Here is a 19,573-nt window from a genome sequence, read left to right as displayed (position 1 = left end):
CTTAAGCCAGGCACTTACAGAAACTTGTCCTGTCTGCTCTGCCACTTCTAAACAATTTTTTATCATTGGTAGATGATGTAAGTGAGCCTGATACCAAACAGGGGTCAGATACAGTTTCAGGAAACTGTCGTATCCTTCTTCACATCATTAATAATAGAGCATGCACAGTCAGGAAGCAGGAGCTGGGGCTATTTTCATTATTACTCTACTGCACAGAAACATGGACCTCTCCGTTTTGCCAAACAACAACCATCCTGATAAATTCCTGCAACTGGAGGTTAAATCTTTAGTGAAAAGGTCTACCTTTCTACCAGCTAACTGGACAAAATTCCCAGAAGCACCTTTACCTGGAGTGCAGCAGTGGCACAACAGGATCTATTTACAGGTAAGGTCTAAAAGAGGCTTATATTTTCCTGATTTTTCTACCTAGTTTTAAGGATCAGGAGAAAAATTACATGACAGTGACACATCAGCTGTGGTTTCAGATTCTTGGATCTCTTAATCGGAATTGTTAATATTCCTAAATATTTTCCCATTAACCTCAGCGAGGATCAGGTTCCATGGAAGTTACTGTCTTCAGGGGGGTCCACTGACTTTATTTCAGTGTATTAGGCTTTCTACTGCTCTTTGTACCATTTCTGTTGCATTTTCCAGAATGCAATGAAGTTGCTATACTTTCATTGTTACATTGACATTGCTACAATTGACTACTGAAGTCAAATACCACTTAATTGTACTAAAGGTGTGCATCGAATGTGCTCTCTGAAGTAAGAAAAGCCCCAGATTTAAAACTGAAAGTGAAGTAATATATATCTCTTTAAACTTGATGAAAATGTGCATTAGAGGGACATTAGAGATTCTTGCTACAAACATATATATTTTCATAGTTCATCATTACTTTTTTTTATTTTTTTCATTTAACTTTGGCCTTCCTGTTATACTGAAAGACAACTGTTGAAAGTGTGAAACATGTTGACACATAATAATCCAGGTTATTATATAGAGGTAGCAGCAGTTTCTTGGTAAAAATATAAATGTGCACTGCCTAGCAGAGGCCCTGGAGCTGGTGGAGAAGTTCATGTCTGGATCAGCAGCAGTACAGCTGCATCAGCTCACACCCCTCTGGGCCCCATTTGCTGCTACACAGAGCTCCTTCCCTGCTGCCTGGGGAGCCAGTCGCCTTTCCCCAGCCCTAGCAGGAGCAAAAGCTCCAAGGTCTGGTTCTTGTCAAGGGATGGAGACATATATATGTGGTTGGGGGATGGGGGGGGGGCGGGGAGGGGTGATGGAGAATGGTCTACATTCTCAGGATCCTTAGGGTGGGGGTCTGATACCCCAGGGGACTGAGTAAGAGCCAAAAGAGCTTGAACCGGGGGGAAGGGAGGAGAATGATGCTGAAGGTCTCCCACAGATATTTCCTGTAGCACTTCTACTCCCTTTTCAGACATTTCTCCCCACCAGCTCTCTAAATCCCTTTGCTCCCAGCCAGAGTCCATTCCAGTCCTCTTCCAATTGCAGAAGTCCTCCCTCCTCGTGACACCCGCTTCCATGCTCCCCCCTTACTTTCCCTAGCTTCTTCCCTACCCCAGACACTCTTCCCTCTGCCTTCTCCACTGCCTCCAGACACTCTGTTCGTGTTGTATAATATTTGCTGGCGACTCCCCAAGGAGACCTGGGGCGGGGAACACGCGGTCGCCCGCTGTCCCATGCAAACAGCCCGAGCCAAGGGACGGAGCCTGAAGGATCCCAAACTACAGGGTATGGTGCAATGCTGGCCTCGCCCTCTCCCCCCACCTAAGCCTCTCTTTTGTGCAAGAGGGAGGCAGCCACACACAGAGCCTCCTTCACAGCAGGGATCCTTCTCCCCATTGTTGTCAATCAGGACGCACTGTCACCGAGCCAGAGCTGCAGAGCTGTGGGAGGATTAAACATGTGTAAGGGGGCCCTGTGCTTTTTGACTTGTGCTCTGCTTTTTTGCCACCAGCGAGAAGATTTTCCTGGAACTCCTTGTCCCAGCCTCGGGATGGCTGTTTCAAAGGAGATGTCTGTACTTACTCCCCATGCCTCCAAAAATGGAGTTTGTAATATGGTATATTTTATAAGTGTTAAAGCCTAGGGCACAATCTATACTTTTAAGTGTAGTCATTAGTGAATTCAGGCTGTCCAGATAAAATTCATTGTGCCATTCTCTCTCCCTAAGTAGCTCACCTTCTTTTTCCCTTTTTGCTGACAATCAAAAAAAGGGAAAGTACTGATGAGTTCCAGACATTAGAAGAAACATGATGGCACAGTGGAGAACTAATGGCGCAAGAATAACATATTTCACTTTAAGATGAGAGAGATAATGAGGTTAAGGATTAGTTAATTCAGAAATGGAAAAAGGGGGGCAGGAGGAGGAGAGATAATTAATTTCAAAACATATGTGCATGATCTAAAGATTCTTAAAGTCATTAAATTCCCTCTTTAGAAGTTAATATTCTTTTAAGAAACTAATGCTACTCAGGTCTCCCTATGCAAAGTGACTGCTCAGTGGTACTTTTCTGGCCTCCTCCAAACCTTTATTATGAGATCATTTAAATTCAAACGCACTGAAGTGCTTATGTGTTTTCTCCACCTGTACATTTTAAAATTTGTTTCCATTATAAAAAAGCAGCTTTATGTAATGACAAAAAGCTGCTGGTCTTTCTCCTTACTTTTCCTCTTTGGTAATAGGCAAACTAAACAGCTTCTCTGCCTAACATGTACTTTCATCATCTACTTTGAATAAAACAAACTATAAAGTACTCCAGGAATTTTGGCCCTTCTTGTGAAAAGCAGCATAAAAAGCACAGACTTTCTCCTACAAATAGATCACTGCTGACTGTATCCTGCTCACCCTGACAATTTCCAGTCCTACTGGACTCTTTGCCCCACAATATGTTTTAATGCCCGGCACACACCAGATGATTAATCCTCCATATCTGTTTCTCTTGCATGTCTTCCCTGCAGTCAACCTGGCCATTTTCTGCAATTCTCAGACTTCTTTCCCTTTCCCCCCCCACTATTTTTGGAAGACAGCAGAGAGCATTCAGTCTTAGCAGCATGCTACTTCTTGGCATAGTGTTTTTTTGGCCTTACATATGAGTGAACGCCTGTGTCCTGTCTTTGCTTGTTTCTCAGTATACCAGGACAAGAGAGGTTTTTTAAATCTATAAGTTAGATGCTGGGTAAGAGTCACTTTTTTGTTCTCTAGCTCATATGTGCATTATGTATTACCACTCTCTCCCTTATTCTTCCCTAGACATCTGCAACTGGCCACAATAAGAGCCAGCTGTAAGGCTGGCAGGAGCTTTGGTCTGAGACTGTACAAAAGTTTTTATATAATGCACTCACAGCCCTGCAGAACTACATTACCAATGACAGATAAGCCACCTTTTTTTTTAAAACTAAGCAATTCATTACAACAAATAGTCTCAATGATGTGCAATTAAAATAGTCCATATGAATATTCATTTTTTTCTAAATATCCCCGTCACTTTGGCTGAAGTGTTTATAACCATTTACTGAGCTATTTCCTGTCCATGTCAGGTGGCTTTTCAGTTTTGCAATACCTGAGGCTGCCTTAATGTCTCTGACAAGGAATTCAGATCTCCTTCAGTTCCTTCCTTAAGAAAAGTTTCATTCCTAGAACCATAGAATCATAGGAAGGTTTGAGTTGGAAGGGACCTTACAGGTCATCTGGTTCCAGATCCCCTGCCATAGGCAGAAATGTCTTCCACTAGCACAGGTGTCTTCAAAACCCCAGTCAGCCTGGCTTTGAACACTGTCAGGGATGGGGCATTCACAACTTCCCTGGACAACCTGTTCAAGTGTCTCACCATCCTCACAGGGAAGAACATCATCCTTATAGCTAATCTAAACCTGCCCTCTTTCAGTTTAAAGCTATTTCCCTTGTTTTATTTTTGTAAAATTTCTCTCTTCAGCTTTCTTGTCAGGCATCTGTATGTACTAGAAGGCTGCTACATGGTCTTCTAGTCCTGTAGCCTTCTCTTCCCTAGGCTGAACAACCCCAGCTTGCTCAAACTGTCTTCATAGGAGAGGTGCTCCAACCCCCTGATCAACTTTGCAGCCTCATCTGGACCTGTTCTGCTTCTTGGGAATCCTTGATGTGAGCTGTGTTCCCTACTGTCTTTCATTTTTCCTTTTGCACCTTTGGTTAATCCTTGCCTTCCCAATTGCTTTTCCATAGCATCCCCTCTGAGATGTGATTTGTTGAACAAAGCTCTCAAATGCTAATATTCTTCTTTTTTATTTTCCAAAGGTCTAGCAATACCTATGCAGTTGATATACCTACCACAGGGATTCTTCACCACACCCTAGCAGTTTTTGTCTGTCTGCCTTTAAAATAGTTCTCAACATCAGAAAAATGTCCTTACGACTGCAGGGAGGGTCCCCCACAATCTGTTACAAGGTTTTTGCACAACACGGGGTTATAGTATTGAACAAACTAGTAAAAAATATAATGACCACCATGCTAGTGCTTTAATTAGGGAGAAAGCCGTTTTGAAACAAATCCTGTAGTATCTAGTGGCTGTAGATTTCTGTAGGATTGCCTTGGCTAAAACTTCGAGGTGTAGCTGCCCATCAATGTAGCTGTCCATCAACAGCATTTCTAACTTTCCCTGAACATCATTGCCAGCATCAGGTGGAAACCGGGGCTGGCCATGGGAGCAGAGAAACTGATTCAGTGACATCCCAGGCACGGATAGGAAGGCTGGGTGTCACCACAGGATTTTCATGAAAGTCCCTTTGGCAACAAAATAAATGAGAGACGGGCACAATCTGGTGCCCCATAAAACCACTTTAATAAGAAGTAAAAGAACAAAGAGCAAACTGTGCTCAGTTTGCACTAAAAGGCAAGGGTGCACTAAAAAAGGCAAGGGCCAGGAGATAACAATAACTTATATTGGGTAGGATAAGGGTCGAGCCTGATGGCAGAGAATCAATTGGGAGAGAGGATTAGGAATATGGAAACAATTGTAGTAAAATTTAACCAATGGTAACAAGGGGAACAGAGGACTTTCCAGTCTAATCTACATAGGGAGCTCTCATGTAGCCTTGTGGGTGACATTTCTCTCACCCTGACCAGAGGAATTTTTGCCCATGGCCTTAGCTCCAGGATTTCCTCGGCTCCAACAGGTTCCGTCTGGGATGAAAGGAAAGAAAAGCTTTCCTTCCAGAAAGTAAATTTCCTTAATTGCTTAACTGTCTCTTTGTTCTCTTCTTTCAGGTAGATGGACTTGAAACCAAGGTATAGCCTTAACTGTTGATGTCCTGGGTTTGATGGATGATATCACATACTGAGAAAAGAATTGTTAGGCTCTTGAGTTGTTTCAGTGCTGTAAACAACAATAGCAGTTGGAACAGAAGGATGAAGTCAAGATGAGATATGAGATAAATATGAGATAAAATGTTTCCTAGTAAGAAAGACTATAATTTTAGCTATATGTATTGTAGTGTATGCATAATTTGCATTATAAAATAATCAGCAAGAAAAAAAAAAATGGAGTAGGCACATATTGACTCAGTGATGGAACAAACAATGACCCTCTATAGATCTTTGGGCTTTTCACAGAATACTAGTACTTGTATATGACAGATCTCTGGGTCTGTCAAAGAGGGACATACTTCTCTCTGTGAAAAAATTAATTATTGACCAGTTATAACTGTTCTTGCTGATGAGCTCTATGTAGATCAAACACAGGTATGTGCTTGCAAAGTTGAGCACTTTTCTTCTTGTTGAATAGGTATTTCACAAATGTATTTCATCTACAGTTTTCTGTGTTCTTCATAACTACTGCTTCTTTGATTATTTGCTGTTTGCTCCTTCCATTCAGTGAATAAAAACATAAATTTCCTTTGATTTGTTCTGTTCCACCCTCATTCACACTATCTTCTTATATTCAGTGTGTATTGTATGAATATTGTAATGGATATTGATACCTAAATTTACAATACTTTTCTCTTTCTTTGAATGTTTGCTGCACGCATCAAAGTCTGTGACAAAGATTGGGAAGTATTTTGAATCCTAAAAGAAAATGTAAAAAAGTAGTTTTTGCAAGAATTAATACTAGCAAACATATTTTTGTTATCTAATATTGTGTTTCTCTGCTTCTAGAAAAGCATAGGTTTAGTGAAATATTGTTCCTATTTCTTTGTATGATTTCTTAGACCTAAAACTTTAGGGGTTTGCATGTGATTTCAGCTTCTGTCATTTCTTTTCCCTGAGTAGCCTATAGGACATATCTACTGTAGAAATTTTGCCATCAAGCATCTGCTGTACTCAAGTACATTCTCCCAATTAGTTTGCCACTTCACTATCTGTTCTCCAAAATTTCTGCAAACTATATCCTACCTCAAATTGCAGTCCAGTTCTCATGATAAAAGCCAGTCATCCCTTCCAATCTATTCCCTCTCTACATCTGCTCCAAGCCACCACACTCTCTTCATGCCCATGAAAATAAATGTACTTCAGACAGTAGAGGAAAAAGATTTAGCCACCAAGCACTGTTTTTATGAACAAATTTTTGCATCATGCCATCTATTCCAAGTTTTGGAGAATTTTATTTAAAACAGCTTTTAAAATTACTGTCAAGTCACATTCTTTTTACAACATTTTATCTTAGAGAGACCAATCATTCCCTGGTGAGACTGTTCGCGTTCTTCAACAAAATGTTCTCCAAGTTCAACTGTTTAGCAAGCCTGAGGGAAGAGTTATTAAGGTCAATGACAAATCTTAAATAAGAAATAAAGTAAATAAAATAAAATGCAGTCAGAAAGAAAAAGCAGTTAAAAACACCAGCTCAGCTGAAATCTGGCCAGTACAGCCCAGAGGGCTTCAGTGCCAGCTGCAACTGCAATGCAGAGAGTAATATTACCAGGGGATACGTGAAGGCTAGGGAACAACATATGGAAATTATGAACTAAAAGAAGGATGGGAGGTCACTGAGGATCCAGCCGCCTACTAATGGCTGTTACTGATGGGAAACATGCTTAGTCAGTTCTGCAGGATTTAGTGATAGGAATGCCAGCATGATGCTTCCTCCTAGAGTTTCTTAGACAAAGTCTGTCATTTTCTTTTCTCCACCTTCTCTTTCTCAAGGAAATCAGTTCTTATGTTTCCTCCTGCACCTGCCTGCCTCATACCAGTGTATACAAGTCTATACATGCACAGACACTGCAGTCATAAAGTAGGTGATAGCAGACAGCAGCTGACTTCCACTGAAAGTGGATTCACCAGCCCACAAAGAGGGCAGAAAACTACTCAAGCAGAAGAAGCCAACAGTTTGTTACCATCTTAGGGATCTTCATTGACTTCATGAAGTGTCCAAACAGTTCCCAAAGCCAGTGTGCAGCAGATCAGATGCCCTGAGCTCCCACCAGAAAGGTGGAAGGAGAAGCAGGGCATGCCACTAGCCGTTTTGCAGCAGAAGACCATCCAGCCTGTGGTACCTTAAAATCCAGAGATCTCAGTAAAAGTGAAAAATTCAGGGAAATCTACTGCAAGATGTACAGATGCTGCCCACACCTTTGTGATTTCTGAGACTGGGAGAGGGGTGGGGATTGCCCCCTCCCAGCATACCTGACACAGGACCACTGGATCAGGCCAAGGCTCCCCTTGACTCAACATAAAGATCCTAAGGACAAAAGTACTTACGTGGAGGAATGAATTTGCTCTGTGTTGGTTCTAAAATCCAGAGAGATGGGAGAGGTGTTAGTGTAAGACAAAGGCTCTGCAAAAAGCAGGTCTTTTAGGTAGCTGACACTCTGTGGTACTATAGATCAGTGACAGGTTAATTGAAAGTCTTGGTGACAGAAGGTTGTGACAAATATTGACTAGCTTGGAGTAAAGAGTCTGATTGCATTCCTCCAATTACAGATTAAAAAATATAGGAACTACTACTTTACAGACCTCCTAAAAACATCCTTAGTGCTGTTTTAAGAGGCAGCTTGTGATTTCTCAAAAAATATGATCCCACCAGGGCTGTTCTTCTTCCTCCCTTGACACCCACATGTTCTAAAGGCCTTATTTAACAGCTTTTATTATTGGGAGACTGCTCAGATATTTAACTGCCTGTGAATTCTGACAGTGCCCTCAGTTGAATGAAGGGCCTCTTCAACATCCTGAGATGGGTCTAGGATTCAAGAGTGTGAACAGATTGTACCCACCTGCTTTCCCCAGAAGGGGAAATCTGTCCAGAGTGGGCAGTCAGTCTCCCTCACTGTAGAACTTTGCCAGAAGGAGAAAAATGTTTGCATGTGTAGTTTTAAAATGATTCTGTTGCATTACAAGTGATAATTCTGGAAGGGGGCCTGTATTGTAGGAAACACAAATGAAAGCCAGGTTCTGATCTAACTTATGTCTTACAGAGAGAAAAGAGAACTGTCACTGAGCTGCCAGGCTTAGACTTGAACATGGTCAGTCAAGAAACAATAGACAAATCCCTGGGGAAACACATTACTCCCGTCACCCTAAAATCCACAATCAAAAGCAACCCATTGTATAGTGATATCCATGTGGATGATGACTGGGAGGAGAAGAAAAAGACCCCTTCCTGGACTGTGCAAGACTATGACAGACAGCCACTGCACTCTAACTTGGCCAGCCACATAAAGGTAATTGGCTGTTGTGCTAAGTTTGAGCAATTGAATTGCTGTGATCTGTGTGATGCATGAAGCCCTCTTGGATCTTTAGGTGGGATTACAGAAGTACATATGGAGGTACTTTCTGGTACATACATGACACTAACATAAATCTGATCAGGAAAGAAGTCTACATATCTGGTGAGACTCCAGAAATTTAAATTTTACAGTACATGACCTCTGATTAGAAAAACTATTAAGCCACAACACTGTACAACTTAACTTCCCTGTTTACATAGGGAAGAGCTACAAATGTGGCACTTAAATACTATATAGTCACTTTGATAACTGTTCATAGAAAAATTCTGTTATCAAATTACACATATTTTTTCAGCCTCATCTACACTATACAGGAACCTGCCTCCCTGAGGTTGGCACAAATTTAGGATTACTTTTGCTTTTGCTTTGTTTATTTTCTGCTGTTCCATTTTTTGAAAAGGGAGTCAGAGCTGTGTTCATACAATGACATCTCTTCTTGAGAACACTACATGGTTTGTTCTGGGTTTTTAAAAACATTTCAGTGGCTGTTGTCCTACTTTTGGTTCCTGGATGAAATGTGTGGTTTTAATTTTCTCCAGTGGAACATTTACAGCATCTGGAAAGTAGCACAACCTACATTCAAGTGAAAGTGTCATATGTGTTGTGATGTCTTAAATTCATTAGTTAGTATCTGATGATAGCCAAAATACTTCTGGGTATGCTCTAATGAATTTGTGTGTAAAAGAGAGAAACTGATTTAATTTTTTGATTTTTCTTCTAGGAAAATCCTAATGATCTGCAGTTCTGGATGGGGGATATTTATACTCCTGGGTATGATACCTTGTTAAAAAAGAAGCAGAAAGAAAAAAAGCATTCAAAATATTGCCGAATCATTCTTCTCATGGTACTGGCCATTTGTATCCTAATTACTGTAATCACACTTAGTGTTTCATTTACTTAGTATAGCCAAATGATGATGGAAAGTTTTTCCAATAAATATTTTTATTAAACTATTACCTATTACCTTCTCAGGTCTTATTTGGTTTTTGGTGGTGGTGGTGGTGTGTTGCTGTGGTGGGGTTTTTTTTGTTTTGTTTTGGGGTTGGTTTTTCTTTTTTTTTTTTTTGGTCACAAACACAATTTATTTGACATCACTTCTTCAAAACATTCCTGCACACCACAAGGAATTTACCCTGAAAAGAGACAAGTATTCTGAGCATGGCTGAATGTCACCTTACAGGTTTAATTTAAAAAGAAAACGCTAATTTTTTTTAGTGCCTTCTTTGGACTAGTGATTAAAGTCAGTATGTGTGGTATGTTACATATTGTGTGTATAAAGAACCAGCTGACTATTTCTTCTAATAAACACCTACCATCCTCTTTGTCTGTTCATGATAGCCAGTTTTAGAATATAGAAAAGCATTATGAATCAACATTCAAGATATCACAAAGAATCATAAAACAAAAATTAACACATTACTTAGTGACTGAATGCACTGCTGCAATGATGCAGCATGTAGTAAAAGCAAGTCTAAATGAATATTTTCTTACATTTGTCAGATAAGACAAAAAATTAGATCACTGAGTTTCTATCAAAAAAATCCCGAAACCTGTGACGAAGTTCTTCCACCACTAGGTCATCTTCTTTACATGTATAGCATTTCTGTCATCCCAAAAGACGGAATGACAATTTTTATTTTCTTTTTTTAGCAAAATCTGTGGAATACTATAGTATAAACTAGAATAAATGCACCTTAAAATTTTTAAACTTATATAACCAGGCCATGAAAAAGGATCTTTGTAAACTAAAGGAACAAAATGAAATGTTTAGAGCACACAGTTAATACACCTCAGAATAATTCAGGAGAATCAAAACATGAGATAAATTACAAAATAAAAAGTGAGTGAACAGGCAGACAAGAACTTTAAGTAATTATTTCCTTTCTGAAAAGGTACTCTGGGAGCAAGAAACCCTTTATACCTCTGTGTTTGGTATTTAAGGAGCTATGAATAATACTGAGATAGGGATTTCTCTTTTGAAAGAGAATCTCACAGATGCACAGAAGCTGAGAAGTTGAGGTTATACCGGGTCTGCTCCTTGTCCCACAGAACATGCTTTGGATTACTCAGGAATAGAACTAAGATAGAAGGTTTGTACTGTCCCCTCTGAATTCTAGAATGTGCCCTACTTACAGCAGGTTTACTGTGCTTTAACTCATGTCAAGATGAATTCGTCTTCAGACAAGTGCATTTCATCTCCTCCTTCTCACTAGTCCATGACTGATTCTTGTGTGTGCTCTAACTTCTTGGACCCTACTCTAGTTTGTGCTATAATTACTTTGAAGATTCAACCCCCCAAAAAAATCAAGCTAAAAGAGCTTACTGCTTTAATCTGGTGTGCAGACAACAGCAAAAGAGTAGCAGTACTTAGATGCATGTGCATAAAGTTAGTATCCCTGTTACTAAATTGGACATTGCTATAAATATACAAGAGAACTCAGTCTCTTGCCTTCCTGCAGTTTCAGTGCAGATGGAGGTCCTGGTGTGAAAGAGCAGGCACATTCAGTTTACGGAAGTAAGAGCATGGGAGTATTTAACAAGATTAATAGCTGACATTATTAACTACTCACAGTAAACCAACAATACTTGACTTTTTTCCAGCCCAAGTACATTTGCTTTAAGTGCATTGCATATAATGCAGAGACGTACTTTTGTAAATTATTGAGGCCTGCAGGCTGGAAGCCTAAAAGCATAGAGCTCTGTAATTTCCAGGAAAACAGCCAATAACGCGAGTTTCCCAACTGCGTTACTTTGCGAGGGCTTAGCTGGAAAGATAAAGCCGTTTTCTCCAGAAGTTCACTACGGGCTGTTTTAGTCCGTTTTCGCTGCTGTGTCCTAGCGGAGGACCAGCAAAGAGGAAAAACGTGTCAGGCTCGAATTTGACTAATTTTGAATTCTCTCTCTCTCTCTTTTTTTTTTTTTTTTTTTTTTTTTTTTTAAATAATGCCATGTTTCTGCCGGCTGTGGGGGAAGGGCCGTTGATTTTCCGCGCTCCCTTCACAGGCGCCGTGGCGGTGCGGGCTCCTTTGGTGACCCCTGGCGGCGGAGTGCGGTGGGCCGAGGGGTTCCGCTGCTCCAGCGTGCTCCCGGGAAGGTGTGCAGCCTGCGGAGCGCCGGCGGCGAAAGGAAGGCTCCTCCGTGCCCTGCGAGAGCGTCTGCCCGCCCGTGAGGGAAGGGGCTTGCTGCTGCGCGCCTCGGAGAGCTGTCGTTTGGTAGAGCCTATTGTTGTGTAAATGCGAACTGTGCTCCTGGTAATTCGAAAATAAACAGCACTTGAACACTTGGAGTGGAACCAACCAGCTCAACAGACTGCGAGACAAAGACTTTTCTTCATAGGAGAGTGGTGGAGCCTCGGGATCCTTTGTACCATGTGCTTACTCTAAAAACAATAAATTAGACACCCCTCCTTTAACCATTTAGTGCAGTATTACTTTACATAACTTGTAGGAAAAAAATTTGTTAGACTTCGCTGTGTGCTGTTTCTTTTGTTGACAGACTTTGCTGTGTGTTGTTTCTTTTGTCATGTGAGTTTTTTGCTTTTGTTGGTTTGGGTAGTTATTTTTAATTCATTAGTGACAGACTGAAGAAGATAAGTCATCAGACAACGTTCTTGATAAACTAGCATCAAACTATTGGTGGTTGGAGAACAGAATGCTTAGTGTATTCCAAATGTGCTTAAAAAACTAAAAGCAAAGGAGGCTCAGGGGGACCTTGTTGCTCTCTACAGCCACATGAAAGGAAGTTGCAGACTTTCTTTGTGGGTGTCAGTCTCTTTTTCCAGGTAGTAAATGACAGAACAAGAGGAAACAGCCTCAAGTTGTGTCAGGGAAGGTTTGGAATGGATATCATAAAAAAATTCTTCACTGAAATGGTTTTCATGCACTGAAACAGGTTTTCCAGAGACATGATGGAGTCACCACCTATGGAAGTGTTCAAGAAACTTATGGACATGGTTTGTACAGATGTGGTTTAGTGGTCATTACAGTGGTGCTGATTTAAGATTTAAGATTTAAGATTTTGGCACTGATTATCTTAGACATGTTTTCCAACCTTAATCATTATATGATTCCATGAATGAAACAACCCTACTAGGTAAGTTTCTAGTAAGTAATCTCTGTGATATGCATTCACTGGTCTCTTCCTACCCTAAGAGCACACTTACACATATAATTTCATATTTTCACAGAATCACAGAATATGCTGAATTGGAAGGGGCCCATCAGGATCATCAACTCCCACTCCTGGTCCTGCACAGGACATCCCAAGAATCTCACCATGTGCCTAAGGCTACTGTCCAAATGCTTCATGACCACTGTGACCAGTTTCCTGGGGAGTCTGCTCCAGTGCCTGATCACTCCCTGGATGTAAAACCTTTTCCTAGCATCCAACCTAAACCTCCCCTCACTCAACTTCATTCCATTTCCCTGAGTCCTGTCACTGGTCACAAGAGTGAAGGGATTGGTGCCCGTTCCTCTGTTTCACTCTGTGTGGACATTGAAGACCTCAGTGAGGTCTCCCCTCAGTCTCCTCCAGGCTGAACAGACCAAGTGACCTCAGCCATTCCTCATAAGTCTTCCCCTCCAGACCCTTGACCATCCTCACAGCCTTCCTATGGATGTTTTCCAATAGCTTGATGTCTTTTTTACATTGTGGCACTCAATGCCCCCAGCCCTCAAGGTGAAGCTGTCCCAGTGCAGAGTAGAGCCGGACAATCTCCTCACTTGCCCGGCTGGTGATGCTGTGCCTAATGCACCCCAGAACATGGGTGGCCCTCCTGACTGCCAGGGCACTGCTGACTCATGTTCAACTTGCCCTCAACAAGGACACCCAGGTCCCTTTCCTGCCACCCTGCAGAAAACTTAACTTCAACAAGACTTTAAACAGGTGCTTAAAGGTAAGCAAGAAGTCAAGTTTGCATCAGAACATAAACGAATCTTGGCATGATTTAAAAATTTTTATTCCGACAGTAATCAGCTCAAATAGCAGCAAAGATTCCTATGTAGTCAATGAAACTTCTTAACATACCACACCAAGTTGATACATCAATAAATATCTTACCAGCATCTCAAAAAAGATGTAGGACAACAGTATAACCGTGGTAGAATACTACCTTTTACTGGGAAAACTGCATTTGCAATAACATGAAGTAACTATAGGAATTTGCTCTTATAGACTACACAGCCACAACCTGGGAGCAAATAAGAGTTCTGCAGACTGTGCCCACTTATAATTGCATTGGCAATTACTATAGTTCACAAGTAATTTTAGAGAAATTATCTTTCCTCCAGTAAATAAGGATTGGCTTTTAAAACTACCTAATTGATTGAACTTTTTTACTGGTTTTCACTACAACTACTCTCCCAAATCACTAGAAAATATTGACAGATTCTCAGCCTTTCTCTTCTTTTGCTTCATTATTGTCATCTCAAAAGTGTCCAGAAATATGCAACTATTTTCTCATTTTATTTGAGTTTGGCCAATAAAGTTGCTGAAAACAGAATCCTGCTTGGTTCTGGCAGTTCAACAGGCACAATTTGGGAAAATTACATCTACCATTCCCCTTCAGTAAAGCACAGACCTTCTCCATGAGAAGGATCTCAGGATCTCACAGGGCTTTTTGATTTAGCAGGGTACATGTTTTCATCTTCCAGCCTAATTATTTTTTTTCTTCCAATGCACCTATTACAGAAGGCAAGGTCTATAACAAAAAAAGGGGAGAGAGAGATATTTTTGAATTTGCCATGACTAAAATTAGCTGGTCACATCAAGTTTGAAAAAGAAAGAAACAATGTGAGTTGTAAGTTGCAATGCACTAGAAATATCTCTGAGTAGGGCAGAAATTACTCCTTTAATTATGATATTTTGGCATGTGAATGGTAAGTGAATAACCATAACTGCCGAACATGTGTGGACGCTGTGCATCTCTGCTGTCTATCACTTAAAGATCAGGGAGGTCTGCCACAAACTTCCCTATCCAAGTCCCACTGGTTAGTTCAGAGATATTTTGAAGCAGATCCGATCACCGAATATACTCCAAGGATCTATTCTATGTGGTTATGTGGTAAGTTGAGTAATTCACTGAAATACAAATTTATGGGGGATCTAATCAGCCATCATACAGCCATCCAGCAAAACAAATGCAAAGCTTCTGTCAACTATTTTCTTATGTGGTTTTACTGGTTAGAAGATGCACCTAGATTTGAAAAGTTAGAGTAGCAGTTACCTGCTGTAAAAAGTGACAGGTGTAAGGTAAAGTGTATCATCTCTTTGTTGCACAAGATAAATTTTAAAAGATTTTGGCACCTCGTATTTTAAGTAGTTTACACTTTTTGCTTTAACAACAGCACTTCCTCATAGCTTCCATTGTGAAAAATGCCTTTAGAATTATATACTTTTTTTTTTTTTTTTTTTTTTTTCCCCTTAATTAGTCTTACTCTGTGGACCAAGAAGTGTGGCTTGTCTCTCTGTCAGCCCTGGTTCTGTTTTCGCTCCAGCTAGCTCGAGAGACAAACCACAGTTGGAAGGATTTTTCCTCGAGGTCCCAAAAACCCAGGAGTGGCCAGGAACATTTCCCTTAGCAGAGAGAGCAAATCCCCGTCAATAGCAAAGGAAGGTCTGCACTTGATCCGAGGGTGAGAAAAGGGCTTTATTCAGTCTTTCTTCTGTGGTCCCGCCCCAGTCTGGGTCAGGAGTCCCAACCTACCCCTGGAGCCAAGAGAGAAAGCAGGCTTCCTGCCCTGGGCTTATATCCAGGGAAGGGGCCGAAGGCAGGGACAAGCCATTACCCAATCAGGGATAAGGTGGGAGTGGAACAGAGTTGGGTTACATTCCAATGTGGGGGAATGGGCGGGGAAAAGGAGCAGGGACAAATGTCAGGAAGATACATTTTCCAGGGGAACATGGGGGTACAGAAGAAACCATTACAAAACCCAATATAAAAATGAAATACAACATATAACCAAATAATACACTGCAACAAAGAAGCATACAAATTTCTGTGGATTGACAGTTCTGCTGGGGCTTTACCTGCACAGCCATAACCTCTTTATTTGCAAACCTGATTATTCACATTCTAGAGAAACGCATTACTGAAAGCAGGAAAGACTCCTGTGTATGTGAGATCCTGCTTACATTGAAAGGCTTTTTCTGTTCCTACTCTTATTTCCACTGATATCGGTTTGGACTCAAGACGCTGCTACACCTCTGTTCATCTGCCTTGATTGATAGGTAGGAACATGACATGTGTCATGGTTCAATTAATTTCTCAGCAACCTGGTGGCACTGCAAACTCAGAGTTGTAAGTCAAGTTTGATAGACCCATGCCCACTTATAGTCCATAGTCTGAAAGGAGAACAAGAGAAAAATGGTAGAGAAAAATAAATTTCTTCATGTAAGAAGAAATACGGAAGTCCATGAATCTAAATCTGTAAAATATTTAACTTGCAAGATTTGGGAATTGTGGGAGAATTGTCCCCTCCCCTCCTCTCCAAACAAAAACACATTCCAGGCAAATTTCTGCTGAAAGAACAGGTGTAGTTCAAGTTTGAGCTGAGGAGGAATTTTAATGAACATGTGCTTTAAGTAAGATTCCTCTGCCCCTCTTGATTTCTTCCTTTGTCAGCTGTTTCTTAGTGAGCTTCTCCCTGGGAGCAGCCAGTCTGGTCAGTGCTGGCAGTGCATCCTGACAGGCAACCTTCTTCCTGACAGAGGTACTTGCCCGGATTTTCTAATCATGGAAGCTGACTTTGTGATCTTTGCAACTGGACTCTTGTGGCAATGATCCTAATATGGCTAAATGTTGATCATGAGACACTGAATCCAAGAGTCAGAATATTCAGTTACAAATTACATATTGTTAAGGGTTCTTTTTCCTTACCACACCTATTGCAAATCAACTGGCTATGAAAAAATGCTGCTCTGGTATATTACAATTTATTAAGGCAACCCAGCAAAAATCCTATACACAATTATATTTTCAATGCATTATTGTAACCAGTTGGCAGGCAATTTTTAGGCTAAGAGAGAAGAATAGTTAATTCATAGCAGCCTGACTTGCTATGTCATTTTCATGAAAACACACAGATCCTGAGTTGGTGTGCAATATTTTTTCCATCCTTGAATTTAGTTTCACAGACAACCCAGTATATGAACCTTAAAGAGGTCTTGTTTCTCTGTGGGGTTTCCCCTGTGCTGATTGTGCTCTTTTTGGAAATTCTCCAATAGGCCACTCTCAGTTCACAAATCAATTTGCTGCAGCTGCTTTAGTAAATTGAAACCCTTGTAGCCGTAAGTGGGTTCATCTGTGGGAATTCTTGTTGCCTGTGGTAGGGTTAGTCTTCTTGGAAGAAGCATTGTGGAGTTAAGGTGGAAGGCAGAAAAATTTATGGCAGCGCAGTTATTGTTCAACACACAGCACAACTCTACTGAGTATTGAGCTTATTTGTTTCAAATTGGGCAGACTGCTGTTCTTAATACCTGTGGGTGTGTGTGCCTGTTCAGCCTCTAATGCTGCTTTTCTCTAGGCAGAACTGAATACTGAAAACACACATATAAGCATGCATGCTGAAGTAGATTTTTAGTTCAGCTGTTTGGGTCTCTCTCCTAAATATCTTGGTCTTTTCTCAGAAAGGAAAGTGATAAATATATTGGAAATAACAGGGAATGATTTTGTCATGGGAGGTGTTTGCTTTTGTTTGAAGTCTGATTCTTCTTTTCTATACCCACATATGCTCTTTTATTTTTTGAACTGTAAGAATAATAACATTTTGAGACTGCTTGGGATATAAAATAATCTGGATACAGAAGCCATTAGTGAATAATGTTCTCTGTGTGACTAACCCTGCTGATGAATTGTTAAAGGAGAGACTGTGTGCCTCATAAAAGTAGCTCTTAGGCTAAAATGAGCACAGGGCATTCAATCTTTAAATTTGCATTGGTTCTCTGGCTTTTTAATGAGCAATGCCATAAATATTGTCTCAGTTCATTGAGATTTCAGCTGAACCAAGTGTTAGTAAACTGGCATGTGGGAAATTTGCATCATTTTACTTCCTTTTTTTAATGTCTGTTTCTTAATATTAACTGCATCAAGTTTCAGAATCATTGGGGGGGGGGGGAATCAAGTAAGGAATCTGGAAGCTCTATTTTGTCTGAAACAGTCTGTATTGCTCTAAAGGTCTGACAAGTTATTGCACCCCATAAACACTTCTGAAATGCCTGCAATATTAAGTAACCATAGAGCACAGTTTACAGAGACTGTTTAAAAATAAAATAACAAGAAATTGAATGGAAAACCTCCTAATTTGTTAAGATTAAGCTGAGGATAAAGAGAAAGCTATGACATTAAATCTGTTGGAGTCCAGGGCATTCCTTTGGTTGCCCTGGAGGGTCAGGGACCTGGGCAGGGGGGTCTGGGACCCCAGCCCAGAGCTCAGAGAGACACTGGCTTTGATTTCTGTCCATGGGAAAAACTTCCTACACTGAGAGAAGGTTTACATGCCACAAGAATGTGAGAAATAGTAGTTTAGCTTATCACAGAATGAGAAAATAATGGTTTTAAGTTTCTAGCATTGAAGTGAATGGGGACAAGATGGAGAATCTGGGGCGTTGTCTCCTTCTCCTTCTCCTTCTTCTTCCCTCACTCCATTGCTGCATTGACGTGGCACAAAGTAGTTAGTGAGGATTGGGTCAAAGTAAAGATGACCTTTTTAGTAATAGTGATGGACATTGGTAAGAAATAGTAAACAAAAAGTACGTAGTAATTAGTATAAAAGATAAGGACAGCCCAGCTCGGGGGGAGACGTGAGGAATCCATGCAGCTGCGAACATCTTGTCGGACTCCGAGAAAATTGTAAGATAAGAAACAATAAACGAAGTATGCAACCTTGAGAAATCTAAACCTGAGAACTCCGTCTCTTCCTTCGGCTCGGCTCGGAGCTGTGCAGGGGAGCAAGGACCCTGAAACCACCTCAATGTTGGGGTAAGCCCCCGACAAAATCAAGCTTTGTCCCTGATTGAAATGTGACATAGAAAGCATACATAGGACAAGAATAAAAGGCATTTTGAATTGAATGAGCTGATTCAACAATATCTCTGGCTTTTTACATATGAGTTTAAATATTACATATTAGAAGTAATTAAGTTGGAAGTATAAGTTTATGCAAAGCTCAAAGATAGAGAAAAATGGGTTCTCCAGGCAAGTGGAGTAGAGATATTGTTTGCAGCCTGGAAGGTGGTGTGTTAAATTGGCAAGTCATTAAATACTGAGGCAAGAGAAAACAAGTGAGTAAAAGTGTTTATGGCAGTAATATTGTGTGGAAATGAATATTGCAACACACTGCAAACTGCCAAGGGAGAGAAGAATTCACTGAGGGCTTAAATGCATGTCTGACCTTGAAGTGAGAAATCAGCTTCTTTGGGTGTTTTTTGACAAAAATGAAGGCATTTGATGCCTTCATCTGTGTAGAGAAATCCATTGAATTTTATCTTAGTGACTACATTTAAGAGAATGTGCCTTGGTCAGATACTTTCCCCAGTGTGTGTCCATACCCCCATGACAAGTGACGAGTCAGTGACCTTGTTTTCAGAAGGCAATTCTACCATTAGAAAGTCTGCTTCTGTTCCATGTGAAATCTCCTTCCATTATGGTAGATTATTCCCTGCACCCCTGAGTTTGGACACAAAAATTGTGATGTTGCCTCAGTCAGATGCTGCCGAAGTGCCTGACCTTCCTCTCTGCATCCTGGCAGTGAGCAGCTATCATTGACCTTTCCATCTGACCCCTGTAACTTTTCTTGGATCCTCAGTTGTACACCTCTTGCTCCAGGCATGCTCTTCAGGTATTTTCAATCCTGAA

At 40.7% G+C, this 19,573-nt stretch overlaps 1 protein-coding gene across 1 annotated transcript; it reads left to right on the top strand.

Annotated features, from left to right (window-relative positions):
- The first annotated feature begins 220 nt into the window (after window positions 1-220).
- On the top strand, window positions 221-9,622 carry MINAR2 (membrane integral NOTCH2 associated receptor 2). The gene is made up of 3 exons (XM_040091204.1): window positions 221-385; window positions 8,410-8,655; window positions 9,443-9,622. Exons 1-3 carry the CDS (start codon window positions 221-223, stop codon window positions 9,620-9,622), a joined length of 591 nt encoding a protein of 196 aa, XP_039947138.1.
- The last annotated feature ends 9,951 nt before the right edge of the window (window positions 9,623-19,573 follow it).

Source organism: Hirundo rustica, chromosome Z (assembly GCF_015227805.2).
Source record: "Hirundo rustica isolate bHirRus1 chromosome Z, bHirRus1.pri.v3, whole genome shotgun sequence".
NCBI lineage: Eukaryota > Metazoa > Chordata > Aves > Passeriformes > Hirundinidae > Hirundo > Hirundo rustica.
The sequence above is the reverse complement of the archived record's forward strand: the minus strand, read 5'-3'. Positions and strand labels throughout refer to the sequence as shown.

Bases quoted from the DNA above. Each gene is read 5' to 3' on its own strand.
- MINAR2 (XM_040091204.1), top strand. From the start codon at position 221: ATGGACCTCTCCGTTTTGCCAAACAACAACCATCCTGATAAATTCCTG. The intron at 386-8,409 runs GTAAGGTCTAAA...TATGTCTTACAG, and splicing joins ACAACAGGATCTATTTACAG to AGAGAAAAGAGAACTGTCAC. The intron at 8,656-9,442 runs GTAATTGGCTGT...TTTTTCTTCTAG, and splicing joins ACTTGGCCAGCCACATAAAG to GAAAATCCTAATGATCTGCA.